Below are 15569 nucleotides of genomic sequence, written 5' to 3' on the forward strand. Positions count from 1 at the left end.
CTATTTACACAGATGGCAATACCTCCTGCTCCAGGGCTCCTGATCGTTGAGGTACCACCAATTACATACAAGAAACCAGGGAATTATCCTTGACTCTTCCTTCTTCCCCCATCAGATATGTTCACAACATAGGAAAGACACTCATTAAATATTTGCTGAATTAAAGATGAACAAAACCAAGCCCCTGAGTCTGTCATCACTCCATCTCTGAGCAGCCAGGTCATTCTTGCTTGGGTGAGTTAGCGTCCCAACACCTCTTCCCCATCCCAAACTATTCTCCACACTGCAGTCGGTCTGAAATTTTTGTACTACCAATCAGACCAAATCATTCCTCTGTTTATAAGCCACCAGGAGTCTTCCACTCTTAAGAAAATTTTGGTATGACCTCTAAGGTCTTCCACGGTCTGGCCTCTATACCTAATTTACTAGCCTCAGCTTGGCCACTGCCCTTCCCTCCAGCCCCATTATGTATATTTCTCCTTCAGACTTGTTATTATCTTCACAATAAAGTAACTTTACATGACAGTGTAAACAAATGAAGGCAGAGATCAAGTCTTTCACTGTTTTTTCAAGATCTGAAATCTTAAAATCTTATTCCTAATGATGGTTTATAAGGTGAATCAAACTTTGTAGCTTTCTTTGAACTTCTAAATTCACACCTAATAACCCCCTTGCCTTTAAGTACATGAAAAGTAAGTGACACTTTAAAAAAATACTTCATAATTAAATGCAACAGAAGGCTTAAAGATTTTCCTAATCAGTATAGATTTTGTCCCCCAAATGCCGAACCTTACCACTAATGTGATTATTAACCTTTGTAAGGGCTAAGAAGAGAGTCTACATAGTCATCTTGTCTCACTGGGTACACAACAGATCTATGAAGGCTACTAGAAAGGGAAAAACAACTAATATCAAGGACCTACTCTGTTCCAGCTCCACTATGTTACTTAATCTAAATAACAATCTTATCATCACTCCATTTTATGTGTGAGGAGACAGGCTCATAGGGGTTAACAAACTTGAAATCACGTGGGGTGGAGCATAGATTTACACCCAAGCCAACTCCTCCAAGTTCCACATTCTTTCATCCATATTCTTTCAACACCCTCAAAGATGATTCCAACTCTAAATTCCTCAGGCATTACAGATACAACCTAAGTTGTCTTTCTCCAAGCACAAAACAAGGAGTCACTAAATACAACATTCCCAACACAATATGATTACAGTTTGGTTAGTTAGTGGTTCTTCTTACTAGATTTAAAAGTGAAAGCAATCAGTACTTTCCTTACCTTAACCTCTCCAGCCATTTTATCAACTGCAAATCCTTCAACTGATAGCTGAAAAAAAACAGTGATTTGAATAGTAAGTGCAAAAAAAAGAGGCTAGGAACAAAATTCCATTTACTCAAAAAATTAAGCATTCTGTTCTCTCCCAACTCCAGCTTATTCTAGAGGGTGCAGGATGGGTGATGGAGAAGCCCTTCAATAAAACTAATAACTATATTAGGAAACTCTTAACGAACAAAGACCATAATCTTTGGATCTAGTGAACCATGGATGTCTCTCAGTAATATCCATGATAAGCAAGCTACTCAAAATGAACATCTTCGCATACCTTTATTAGTCTGGATATTAAGAATCCTCCCTGGTATCGATTATAAAGTTCTTCCCAGTTGTCTTTTATAAATTTCCATGCAGCCTTCCTTCCATGCTTGCTGCCGCCGGCCACTCCACCAATTACTGATACAGTGTCCTGTGGACGTACCTCTTCCTGAAAACAGAAAGAGAACTAAAAGTTTACTGTATCCAAAACATCTTCTGGTGCCAGAAAGAGCAACCACTGTTGAGGTACCCAAGTAATCACATTGAAGACACTCATTCCTTGTTTTAGGAATAACTGACACCAGAAGCTTTCAGCAAAAAGCAGAGTATCTAACCTAAGTATTGGCCAAATTATGAATGAGGCCTTGATACAGGTACAAACAGGCTGCTCAGCAGATGCTTGGGCTCCTATATGCTAAAGGAAGAGACACAAAGTAGGTACAGTTACCTTACCAGTGTATGTCCTCTCCCAACTATTCTGATTTTCACCACCAGAGAGAAATACAGAGATCAGTAACAAAGCTTACCCTAGTTTTCCTAGACTAGGAGGAAGCCTTAGTTTAGGGTTAAAGCAGATCAAGAGGATACTAAATCAAAGACACTTGCTGCAGATCCGTGGGTAGCAATCCCCTCTAAAAGCAATTTTTGTTGTAACTTACTGAAAGTGCAAATGTGAGGACTTTTTGAATCAATTCAGGAGAAAGAGTAGCTCCAAGGACTCTTTCAATTCGATTTTTCTCTTCCTGCATATCTGCTTGTTTGTGAAGCTACAATGAAAAAAGACACAGTTAACCCTCCTCTGGAAGTTATGCATATGTTTATGAGTTTCTCTCCCAATAAGGTGAAACTTGCTCTACAGTCTCACTGGCTAAGATTGCAGAATATGAAATTAACAAAAGAGAATACTTTTCAAGATGTTTGGGCACTAAATTTGTTATAAGCCTTTACAATAGGTCACTAGATGTTAAGTGCTCACCATATGAATGGCTTGACATCAGTTCTGAGCAGTTTAACATCAAGATCTAATGAGTAAGCCTGTCATGGCCAAATTCTTTACATCATTATGATCTCTGACTAATGTTCTATGTTATATGAACAAACTGATCATTACTAATATCATTGAAGATCATCAATTTATAACAGTGAAAATATATAAGATGCATTACTCAAAGTAACATTTTAAGAATACTGATGACATAAACATACTCTTGATATGTTACGTGAAACAAGTAGACAGACAAAGCAACATGATTGTAAATTTTAGAAAATGTAAGGTGACGGGGAAAAAAATCCCTGAAAACACATCAAAATGTTAACATTAATTAATGATGGTTTCTAACCAGTGGGATTGTCATCATCACATTTTTTTAACTGCAAGAGCAACACATGCTGAATGCAGAATATTAGGATACTAGAGAAGCATAAAGAAAAAATTAAGTTTTTACTATGTGTACATTAACAAAACAGGAATAAGATATACATGCTATTTTTGTGACCTGCTTTTTAAAAAATTACAGGTCAGTTTTATTTTCTTCTTTATACTTTTCTAGTCTCTAAATTTCCATAGTGAATATACAAAATCTTTTTACATAATCAACAAAAAAATATTATTATATATTAAAATTAGAGCCACAGATGTATATGAGATACCTCTCTAAGACAACTTAAAAGATTCTTTTGACTATTTTTCCCCCTGAAGATTTAACACTGACCAGTGTCTGGAGACCCCATCACAGCTCCCAGTTTCCTCTTCCTTTCCTTTGGACTCTTTTGAGCAGCAGTGTGGTAAAATAGATAGGAAGTCAGGAGACCTGGGTTCTAGTCCCAGTTTTGCCTCTAACTAGCTGTGTGATCTTGACTAAGTCCTTAACCTCTCCGGGTCTCAGTTTCCCCATCTGTAAAATGAGCGGGGTGGACAGATGATTTCTAAGGTCCTTTTCAGCCCCAATACTCAAGTTTGAACTCTGGCTTTCAGGAAGCATTTTTTCCCCCAAGGAGAACCTGTTACACTAGTCCACTAGATGGCACCATAATACCACATTTCAAATAAACTTTGACCTAAAGTTATTTATCTTATCTCACTATTCCTAAATTACCAACAGAAAACAATCCTCCTTGTTTCTAATCAACTAGTTTTTACAAGAACCCTGATTCTGCCTTCATTAGAGCTCTTTCCATAGTAAAGCTAAATTATTGTGAGCTCTTGTGTTAAATAGACGCAAACTCTTATTAAATATACATAATAGTATAAATTCTTAAAAGTATGCCACGACATGAAAATGTCAAAATATCTATCATGAAATATTTAGAACCCTTATTTCATTCCATGCCTTTATGGAATAGACTAAAACACAAAATATCTCATTTTATATGTAGAGAAAGACATGATTTTTAGTGCACAGGTTCACAGGATATTATGAATGAGAAGGGACCTTAATGTCATCTAGTTAAAAAATACATCCAAAGTATAATTTCTATATTATTAGAAAGGAAACCCTTGTAAAAGATAGGTAGTTGAAGGGGTACATTTTTTTTATTAAGCTATCACTGATATACAATCTTATGAAGGTTTCACATGAGTAAACTGGGGTTTCAACATTCACCCATATTATCAAATACTCACCCCCGACCCCACTGCAATCACTACCCATAAGCATAGTAAGATGCCATAGAGTCAGTACTTGTCTTCTCTGTGTTGTACTGTGACCCACCTGTATCATGTGCGCTAATCATAATGCCCCTTAATCCCCTTCTCCCTCCCTCCCCACCCACCCTCCCCACCCCCTTCCCTTGGTAACCGCTAGTCCCTTCTTGTAGTCTGTGAGTCTGCTGCTGTTTTGTTCCTTCAATTTTGTCAAGCAGTAGTACACTTTAAGATGCAGTTTCTTAAAGTGTGTATTTTTCAAAACATTCTAATCATTTAAAGTAAGATTTGTCTAAAACTGAAATACCAGAAATTAGAGTTGCACTTCTGATCCACCTGGGATCAGGGAAGTGTTCTTAATCTATTAAAGGTGGAAGTATTAAAGCACAACCTATTCCTCTCCTGTTCATCCCCTTAAATACTCATCTTTTTAATGAATGGGCTTAATAGGTATGATAGATGCTCGGGGTAGTTAGGCATATTTTGCACATTTTATTTGATGGTAATAAGTAAATTCAGCTCACTCCACTTCTAATGTAACCACTGCACTCAAGTTATTTCTTAGACTGATAGATGCATGGACAGGGCCTGGAGACAGCACTTGCTCTGAAGAATCAGCACTTCCGAACAGATTACTGCCATTGATAAGGACATAGGAAGTTTTACTTCTATTTTTCCTAAGCCAGAGTTTAATTATATGCCAACCACCCTGGGAAAGTGACAGAGATTATGCAGGCAGGTGAATTAATTTCCTGTCCATTTTTAAGGGGCGCTGGCATAGCCCAAACCCCTGAGACACCTGATCACCTATCCCTCTTCTAAGCACAGAAACAAACCCATTGTTTAAAATGGGCAGAACCCCAAATAAGTTTACACTGAAGGGAACATTTTTAAGAATTTGATTTGTTAATCAAGATGAACATTTCAGCGTTGAGATTTAAGATGTATAAACTGTTATGTAAAAAAAAGTAGTGAAAAAATTAGATGGCTGTGCCATCATATTGGTAGTATATATTAACAGGCATTATATATTTTCCCCATGCTTTTTAATATTTGCATGTCTGTAATATGTACTCCTGCATCTATTTCTTTTGCAAGGACCTTTTTTTTTAACCACTTAAAGACTACATTCTCTGTGTCAATCCAAGTTCAAAACCAGAAAATGGAAGCCCTTTCCAAATTTACTCACCTTTAGCATGATGTCTAAGGTAGTACCATCACCATGCTTCAAAACAGTCAGATAGACCTACAATAGGAACAAAGAAGAAGGCATCTGATTAAATGTATCTTGTTCCACGTATTCACAAGAAAGAAAGTCAAAAACTGCAAATAGCCATGTGGGGATATTACACACAAATTGTGGCAAGGAGCTAAGAGCCCAAATGAACAATCAGAAAGGTTGATGGCATGTAGTAACAACAGAGCGAGACAGCTCTCTGAGAGGAATGTGCACTGATAACCACCTTTCAGCACCGCAGTGTGAACTGTGAAACTTTAACATGTGCTGTTTAGATGGTTTGTAGCCAAGTTCTCATTTAAAGTAAATCAGACATGATTTGTGGGTCAGTACCTGGGTCATTTCTGGTTACTATTAAATATATTCTACACTACAAAGAATGATGCAGTCACCCAGAAATCAAAGTACTTTGTTATGAAAACCTACAGGACTCCTCAGATCAGCAGAGAGAATCTGTTTCCCTTCTACATGGTCCTTAAACCGACGACGGGCTTCTTCCAATGTAGCCTTATGTCCTGCTTTTCCAAGTTTGCCCAGAACCAGGCCCCTCAGGAGTGCATCTAGATGACCTGATTCAGAAGTAAAAGAGACACAGAACTACTTAAAAAGCTTATTTTTACAAATATGCCATCTGAATTTCTTAAAATTGTATTATACCATGTCTACAATCTTGAACAAACATAATCAATTACCTTAGTACTGAGAGAGCACTTGATTTAAATTTATAAAATTGTAAGAGTGAAATGAAATACTAATAGACTAGACAAGCAAATAAACTTGCTGACTTGGTCTAGTTACAAATGACAATTGAATGAAAATTTACTAAATGTTTACTGTAGGTAATTACACTGTTGAGGATTATGTATGGAAGGAACAGGCTTAGATCATGCAGTTTTGATACAAGATTCAGAGAAGGGCCACATACAGTACTAGAATGCTTTGTATGAAAAAACTGAAATCTTGGATTTCTAAAATCAAAACCTGATGGATCTAGTACTCCAAAGATATTTAAATAGACAATAAGCATATAAAGATGCTCAAAGTCACTGGTCACAAGGGAAATGCCAATCAAAACCACAATGACATATCACTTTGTACCCATTAGGGTGACTAGAATAAAAGACAGATAATAACAAGTGTTGACAAGGATGTGGAGAAATTAGAACCCTTATACATTGCTAGTGGAAATGTATAATGGTGTGGCCACTTTGAAAAACAGTCTGGCAGTCCCTCAATAAGTTAAACATAGAGTTATCATAAGACCCAGAAATTCCATTTGTAAAGAAAATACCAAAGAGAAACAAAAGCATATGTCCACACAAAAACTTGTATATAAATGTTCATAGCAGTATTCATAAGTCAAAAAGTGGAAACAACCCAGACATTCATCAACACATGAGCAGACCAAAGTGGTATATCCATACAATGGAGTATTATTCAGCTACAAAAAGGAATGAAGTAGGAGGGGCGGAAGATGGCGGCGTGAGTAGAGCAGCGGAAATCTCCTCCCAAAACAACATATATCTATGAAAATATAACAAAGACAACCCTTCCTAGAATAAAGACCAGAGGACACAGGACAATATCCAGACCACATCCACACCTGAGAGAACCCAGCGCCTCGCGAAGGGGGTAAGATACAAGCCCCGGCCCCGCGGGAGCCGAGCGCCCCTCCCCCCAGCTCCCGGCGGGAGAAGAGCAGGCAGAGCGGGAGGGAGACGGAGCCCAGGACTGCCGAACACCCAGCCCCAGCCATCCGGGTCAGAGTGCAGGGCCCTCGATACTGGGGAAACAGGGCAGCAAGAACAGTGAGCAGGCACTGGAGGCTGGGCGACAGAGGACATAAGAAAAGCGCGCGACCATTTTTTTTTTTTTTTGCTTTTTTGCTGCTTTGTTTTGGCGAGCGCTTTTTGGAAGTCTTAAAGGGACAGGGACCGCAATACTAGGGAAACAGGGCAGAAAGACCGGTGAGCAGAGGCCTGAGGCTGGCACCGGAGAATAAAGAAAAACGAACGACCACCTTTTTTTTTTTAATTAAAAAAATTTTTTTTTTTAATTAAAAAAATTTTTTTTCTTGTTTTTTTTTGTGGTCGTTGTTTTGTTTTGGCGGGTGCTTTTTGGAAGTCTTAAAGGGGCAGGGTGGGTCACTTAATCCAGAGGTAGGGAATCCGGGATCTCTGGGCACCCTAACCCCTGGGCTGCAGGGAGCAGGGAGGCCCCTTACGGAGATAAATAGCCTCCCAGCAGCTCCTGCTCCAACGCGACTCCACGATTTTGGAGTAGCTGCCCGAGCCAGGCCACGCCCACAGCAACAGCGGAGATTAACTCCATAGCAGCCGGGCAGGAAGCAGAAGCCCTGTCTGCGTGCAGCTGCGCAGCACAAGCCAGTAGAGGCCGCTGTTCTCCCAGGAGAGGAGGGCCACAAACCAACAAGAAAGGAAGTCCTTCCAGCCGTCACTCGTCCCAGTTCTGCAGACTATTCCTATCACCATGAAAAGGCAAAGCTACAGGCAGACAAAGATCACAGAGACAACACCAGAGAAGGAGACAGACCTAACCAGTCTTCCTGACAAAGAATTCAAAATAAGAATCATAAACATGCTGACAGAGATGCAGAGAAATACGCAAGAAAAATGGGATGAAGTCCGGAAAGAGATCACAGATGCCAGAAAGGAGATCGCAGAAATGAAACAAACTCTGGAAGGGTTTATGAGCAGAATGGATAGAATGCAAGAGGCCATTGATGGAATTGAAATCAGAGAACAGGAACGCATAGAAGCTGACATAGAGAGAGACAAAAGGATCTCCAGGAATGAAACAATATTAAGAGAACTGTGTGACCAATCCAAAAGGAACAATATCCGTATTATAGGAGTCCCAGAAGAAGAAGAGAGAGGAAAAGAGATGGAAAGTATCTTAGAAGAAATAATTGCTGAAAACTTCCCCACACTAGGGGAGGAAGTTATCGAACAGACCACGGAAATACACAGAACCCCCAACAGAAAGGATCCAAGAAGGGCAACACCAAGACACATAATAATTAAAATGGCAAAGATCAAGGACAAGGAAAAAGTGTTAAAGGCAGCTAGAGAGAAAAAGGTCACCTATAAAGGGAAACCCATCAGGCTAACGTCAGATTTCTCAACAGAAACCCTACAGGCCAGAAGAGAATGGCATGATATATTTAATACAATGAAACAGAAGGGCCTTGAACCAAGGATACTGTATCCAGCACGACTATCATTCAAATATGACGGTGGGATTAAACAATTCCCAGACAAACAAAAGCTGAGGGAATTTGCTTTCCACAAACCACCTCTACAGAACATCTTACATGGACTGCTCTAGATGGGAGCACTCCTAGAAGGAGCACAGCACAAAACACCCAACATATGAAGAATCGAGGAGGAGGAACAAGAAGGGAGAGAAGAAAAGAATCTCCAGACAGTGTATATAACAGCTCAATAAGCGAGCTAAGTTAGGCAGTAAGATACTAAAGAGGCTAACCTTGAACCTTTGGTAACCACGAATTTAAAACCTGCAATGGCAATAAGTACATATCTTTCAATAGTCACCCTAAATGTTAATGGGTTGAATGCACCAATCAAAAGACACAGAGTAACAGAATGGATAAAAAAGCAAGACCCATCTATATGCTGCTTACAAGAAACTCACCTCAAACCCAAAGACATGTACAGACTAAAAGTCAAGGGATGGAAAAACATATTTCAAGCAAACAACAGTGAGAAGAAAGCAGGGGTTGCAGTACTAATATCAGACAAAATAGACTTCAAAACAAAGAAAGTAACAAGAGATAAAGAAGGATACTACATAATGATAAAGGGCTCAGTCAAACAAGAGGATATAACCATTCTAAATATATATGCACCCAACACAGGAGCACCAGCATATGTGAAACAAATACTAACAGAACTAAAGGGGGATATAGACTGCAATGCATTCATTCTAGGAGACTTCAACACACCACTCACCCCAAAGGATAGATCCACTGGGCAGAAAATAAGTAAGGACACGGAAGCACTGAACAACACAGTAGAGCAGATGGACCTAATAGACATCTATAGAACTCTACATCCAAAAGCAGCGGGATATACATTCTTCTCAAGTGCACATGGAACATTCTCCAGAATAGACCACATACTAGGCCACAAAAAGAGCCTCAGAAAATTCCAAAAGATTGAAATCCTACCAACCAACTTTTCAGACCACAAAGGCATAAAACTAGAAATAAACTGTACAAAGAAAGCAAAGAGGCTCACAAACACATGGAGGCTTAACAACACGCTCCTAAATAATCAATGGATCAATGACCAAATCAAAATGGAGATCCAGCAATATATGGAAACAAATGACAACAACAACACTAAGCCCCAACTTCTGTGGGACACAGCAAAAGCAGTCTTAAGAGGAAAGTATATAGCAATCCAAGCATATTTAAAAAAGGAAGAGCAATCCCAAATGAATGGTCTAATGTCACAATTATCGAAATTGGAAAAAGAAGAACAGATGAGGCCTAAGGTCAGCAGAAGGAGGGACATAATAAAGATCAGAGAAGAAATAAATAAAATTGAGAAGAATAAAACAATAGCAAAAATCAATGAAACCAAGAGCTGGTTCTTCGAGAAAATAAACAAAATAGATAAGCCTCTAGCCAGACTTTTCTTCTTTAAGAAGAAAAGAGAGTCAACACAAATCAACAGTATCAGAAACGAGAAAGGAAAAATCACGACGGACCCCACGGAAATGCAAAGAATTATTGGAGAATACTATGAAAACCTATATGCTAACAAGCTGGGAAACCTAGGAGAAATGGACAACTTCCTAGAAAAATATAACCTTCCAAGATTGACCCAGGAAGAAACAGAAAATCTAAACAGACCAATTACCAGCAACGAAATTGAAGAGGTAATCAAAAAACTACCAAAGAACAAAACCCCCGGGCCAGATGGATTTACCTCGGAATTTTATCAGACATACAGGGAAGACATAATACCCATTCTCTTTAAAGTTTTCCAAAAAATAGAGGAGGAGGGGATACTCCCAAACTCATTCTATGAAGCTAACATCACCCTAATACCAAAACCAGGCAAAGACCCCACCAAAAAAGAAAACTACAGACCAATATCCCTGATGAACGTAGATGCAAAAATACTCAACAAAATATTAGCAAACCGAATTCAAATATACATCAAAAGGATCATACACTATGACCAAGTGGGATTCATTCCAGGGATGCAAGGATGGTACAACATTCGAAAGTCCATCAACATCATCCACCACATCAACAAAAAGAAAGACAAAAACCACATGATCATCTCCATAGATGCTGAAAAAGCATTTGACAAAGTTCAACATCCATTCATGTTAAAAACTCTCAGCAAAATGGGAATAGAGGGCAAGTACCTCAACATAATAAAGGCCATCTATGATAAACCCACAGCCAACATTATATTGAACAGCGAGAAGCTGAAAGCATTTCCTCTGAGATCGGGAACTAGACAGGGATGCCCACTCTCTCCACTGTTATTTAACATAGTACTGGAGGTCCTAGCCACGGCAATCAGACAAAATAAAGAAATACAAGGAATCCAGATTGGTAAAGAAGAAGTTAAACTGTCACTATTTGCAGATGACATGATACTGTACATAAAAAACCCTAAAGACTCCACCCCAAAACTACTAGAACTGATATCGGAATACAGCAAAGTTGCAGGATACAAAATCAACACACAGAAATCTGTGGCTTTCCTATATACTAACAATGAACCAACAGAAAGAGAAATCAGGAAAACAACTCCATTCACAATTGCATCAAAAAAAATAAAATACCTAGGAATAAACCTAACCAAAGAAGTGAAAGACTTATACTCTGAAAACTACAAGTCACTCTTAAGAGAAATTAAAGGGGACACTAACAGATGGAAACTCATCCCATGCTCGTGGCTAGGAAGAATTAATATCGTCAAAATGGCCATCCTGCCCAAAGCAATATACAGATTTGATGCAATCCCTATGAAACTACCAGCAACATTCTTCAATGAACTGGAACAAATAATTCAAAAATTCATATGGAAACACCAAAGACCCCGAATAGCCAAAGCAATCCTGAGAAAGAAGAATAAAGTAGGGGGGATCTCACTCCCCAACTTCAAGCTCTACTATAAAGCCATAGTAATCAAGACAATTTGGTACTGGCACAAGAGCAGAGCCACAGACCAATGGAACAGACTAGAGAATCCAGACATTAACCCAGACATATATGGTCAATTAATATTTGATAAAGGAGCCATGGACATACAATGGCGAAATGACAGTCTCTTCAACAGGTGGTGCTGGCAAAACTGGACAGCTACATGTAGGAGAATGAAACTGGACCATTGTCTAACCCCATATACAAAAGTAAACTCAAAATGGATCAAAGACCTGAATGTAAGCCATGAAACCATTAAACTCTTGGAAGAAAACATAGGCAAAAACCTCTTAGACATAAACATGAGTGACCTCTTCTTGAACATATCTCCCCGGGCAAGGAAAACAACAGCAAAAATGAGTAAGTGGGACTATATTAAGGTGAAAAGCTTCTGTACAGCAAAAGACACCATCAATAGAACAAGAAGGATCCCTACAGTATGGGAGAACATATTTGAAAATGACACATCCGATAAAGGCTTGACGTCCAGAATATATAAGGAGCTCTCACGCCTCAACAAACAAAAAACAAATAACCCAATTAAAAAATGGGCAGAGGAACTGAACAGACAGTTCTCCAAAAAAGAAATACAGATGGCCAACAGACACATGAAAAGATGCTCCACATCGCTAATTATCAGAGAAATGCAAATTAAAACTACAATGAGGTATCACCTCACACCAGTAAGGATGGGTGCCATCCAAAAGACAAACAACAACAAATGTTGGCGAGGCTGTGGAGAAAGGGGAACCCTCCTACACTGCTGGTGGGAATGTAAGTTAGTTCAACCATTGTGGAAAGCAGTATGGAGGTACATCAAAATGCTCAAAACAGACTTACCATTTGACCCAGGAATTCCACTCCTAGGAATTTACCCTAAGAACGCAGCAATCAAGTTTGAGAAAGACAGATGCACCCCTATGTTTATTGCAGCACTATTTACAATAGCCAAGAATTGGAAGCAACCTAAATGTCCATCAATAGATGAATGGATAAAGAAGATGTGGTACATATACACAATGGAATACTACTCAGCTATAAGAAAAGGGCAAATCCAATCATTTGCAGCAACATGGATGGAGCTGGAGGGTATTATGCTCAGTGAAACAAGCCAAGCGGAGAAAGAGAAATACCAAATGATTTCACTTATCTGTGGAATATAAGAACAAAGGAAAAACTGAAGGAACAAAACAGCAGCAGAATCACAGAACTCAAGAATGGACTAACAGGTACCAAAGGGAAAGGGACTGGGGAGGATGGGTGGGTAGGGAGGGATAAGGGGGGGAGAAGTAAGGGGGTATTAAGATTAACATGCATGGGGGGGTAGGAGAAAAGGGAGGGCTGTACAACACAGAGAAGGCAAGTAGTGATTCTACAACATTTTGCTATGCTGATGGACAGTGACTGTAAAGGGGTTTATAGGGGAGACCTGGTATAGGGGAGAGCCTAGTAAACATAATATTCGTCATGTAAGTGTAGATTAGTGATAGCAAAAAAAAAAAAAAAAAAAAAAAAAGGGCAGTTCCTGTGTGGTAACCTCCAACGAGTTCTACACAAGGGTATAAAGGGCATATAAAAGTGTAGGCAAAGGGTCTGTTTGTGTTTATACAGAGGATCAAAGCCTAATTGGGCTACCCCGAAAATGAACTAAGATACGATATGAAAAAGAACTTCCAACATCTGCACTCTCTGGAAGACTCATGCCAGAAGATGATCATCAAAAAACCCCAACAAAGATCCACGCACTGCTACAGCTGTAGATGCACTCATCCCACCAGTTCCTGGACTTGCCATGGGAATGAGGAAGGAGATATCTAAGCTGGCCTGTGCATACAGTAAAACAACAAAATTGGACTGGATCTATACTGTTGGAACTCAACCAAGAATTTGGAGAAGTGCAAATTGTAGCGCTCCAAAGTCTTACAACTACAAACTATTTACTGTTAAAAGAACATATGGCATGTGAACAGTCCCCAGGAATGGGTTGTTTTAATTTGTCTGATTTCTCTCAGACTGTTCAAGTTCAGTTGGACAATATCCACCATATCATAGATAAGTTTTCACAAATGCCTAAGGTGCCTAACTGGGTTTCTTGGTTTCACTGCAGATGGCTGGTAATTACAGATATGCTTTGGTTATGTAACTATACTCCTATTATGTTAATGTGTGTGTGCAATTTAAGTAGTAGCTTAAAACCTATACATGCTGAAGTTACTCTACAAGAAGATATATCAAAGAAATAATCAATCTTCCCATGTTTTCTTCCGCCTGCTACTTCTATAGCTTTTCTTCTTCCTTCCTAATTACAACCCTTAAATAGAATTCGTGCCTCATATCAAATTTACCGAGTATCATAATTCTTCCAAGTGGTAAAGATACCTCAAGACAAATGCTGGGCATAGAAGCCACAGGGCATAAATATGCAAAGAAGTAAAAAGCTAACTTTTTCAAACAATAAGGCTTCTCTCTCACTTACCAACTTCACATTTCCCTGTATGGCCCCGGAAGATGACTGGTTAGCCAGAGACGGGTAAGATTCCTCAAGGGAGGAACAACCTAAGACAGGCACAGTCGCAGGGGGGTCATCAGGTGAGAAATTGGGGATCAACAGAGGTGAGGCTTAGAACCTCACCCCCCCGTTCTGAGAGAAATCTTCTGCATACGTGGATGTTTTATTGCCCTGGTCTAGCTTGGATTAACACATAGTCTACAGGCACACACCTGATCATCTACATGTGCTCTCTTACAACACTAAACTATGTTTTCTACCTTTATCTTGTATCTACCTACCACTTCAGCATTTTATTAAAAATAATAATAATAAAGAGAGAAATGTGGTATCCACATATAAATCAAGTATAAAAACCAAATGAGTATTCATATTTGAACTGACTGTTTATAGTTCATAATGCATGAGCAAAACCGAAAGTTTCTGTGATGACTGCCCTTGTACTGTTCACTATGTAACTTATTCATTATGTAAGAATTTGTTCTACATGTAAAAACTTGTTTGTTATGCCTCAGAAGATTGGAGACTGACAAAAATTAGGCTTGGGGTGGAATAATGATTGTGCCTTGAGCATTGACTCCCCTATACAGAATTTTATTGTCGTTAACAACCATTTGATCAATAAATATGAGAGATGCCCTCACAAAAAAAAAAAAAAAAAAAGGAATGAAGTACTAATACATGCTTCAACATGGATGAACCTTGGAAACATTATTATTATGCTAAGTGAGAGAAGCCAGACACAAAAGGCACAAAGGGTATGATTCCATTTATATGAAATGCTCAGAATAGGCGAATCCATGAGACAAAGCAGATTAGTGGTTGCCTGGGACTAGGGTTGCCAGGGAATGGGGAGTGACTGACAGTGGGTATGAACTTCCTTTTGAGGGTAAAGAAATTGTTCTGGAATTAGAGTGGTGATGGTTGACTGAGCTGTATACTTTAAAAGGGTGCATTTAAAAAAACTGAAGTATCACTGATATACAATCTTTCTTTTTTGATATACAATCTTATATTGGTTCCAAGTATATATCACAGTGGTTTAACAGTTATACATATTACTAAATCCTCACCCCCATCAGGGTGTGTTTTATGGTATACTGATTATATCTTAAAAAAAAGGGGGGGGGGAGGTTAACAGTAGCACAGAAATCTGATGGAGTATAAATAGCACAATGGACAAACTGTGGTATATTCATACAATGAAATAGTATTCAGCAATAAAGAGGAATAAACAATCAGGATGGATCTCAAGAACATTGTACTGAGAGAAGCCAGATATAAGAACAGAATATATACTATGATTCCACTTATATAAAGTTCTAGAAGAGACAATATTAACATAGGGTGAAAGAAGTCAGAATATT

At 38.8% G+C, this 15569-nt stretch overlaps 1 protein-coding gene across 2 annotated transcripts in view; it reads right to left on the reverse strand.

The window, feature by feature from the left end:
- Positions 1 to 15569, reverse strand: part of NPEPPS (aminopeptidase puromycin sensitive) — a 103032-nt gene that overhangs the window by 2321 nt on the left and 85142 nt on the right. For both annotated transcript variants that reach the window (XM_036930355.2, XM_036930353.2), the window contains exons 18-22: positions 5909 to 6051; positions 5435 to 5491; positions 2261 to 2368; positions 1615 to 1770; positions 1290 to 1337 (exon numbers count right to left, since the gene is read on the reverse strand). In XM_036930355.2, coding sequence (XP_036786250.1) covers positions 1290 to 1337; positions 1615 to 1770; positions 2261 to 2368; positions 5435 to 5491; positions 5909 to 6051 — 512 coding nt within the window. The remainder of the gene's footprint in view (positions 1 to 1289; positions 1338 to 1614; positions 1771 to 2260; positions 2369 to 5434; positions 5492 to 5908; positions 6052 to 15569) is intronic.

This window comes from Manis pentadactyla, chromosome 4, assembly GCF_030020395.1.
Source record: "Manis pentadactyla isolate mManPen7 chromosome 4, mManPen7.hap1, whole genome shotgun sequence".
Lineage (NCBI taxonomy): Eukaryota > Metazoa > Chordata > Mammalia > Pholidota > Manidae > Manis > Manis pentadactyla.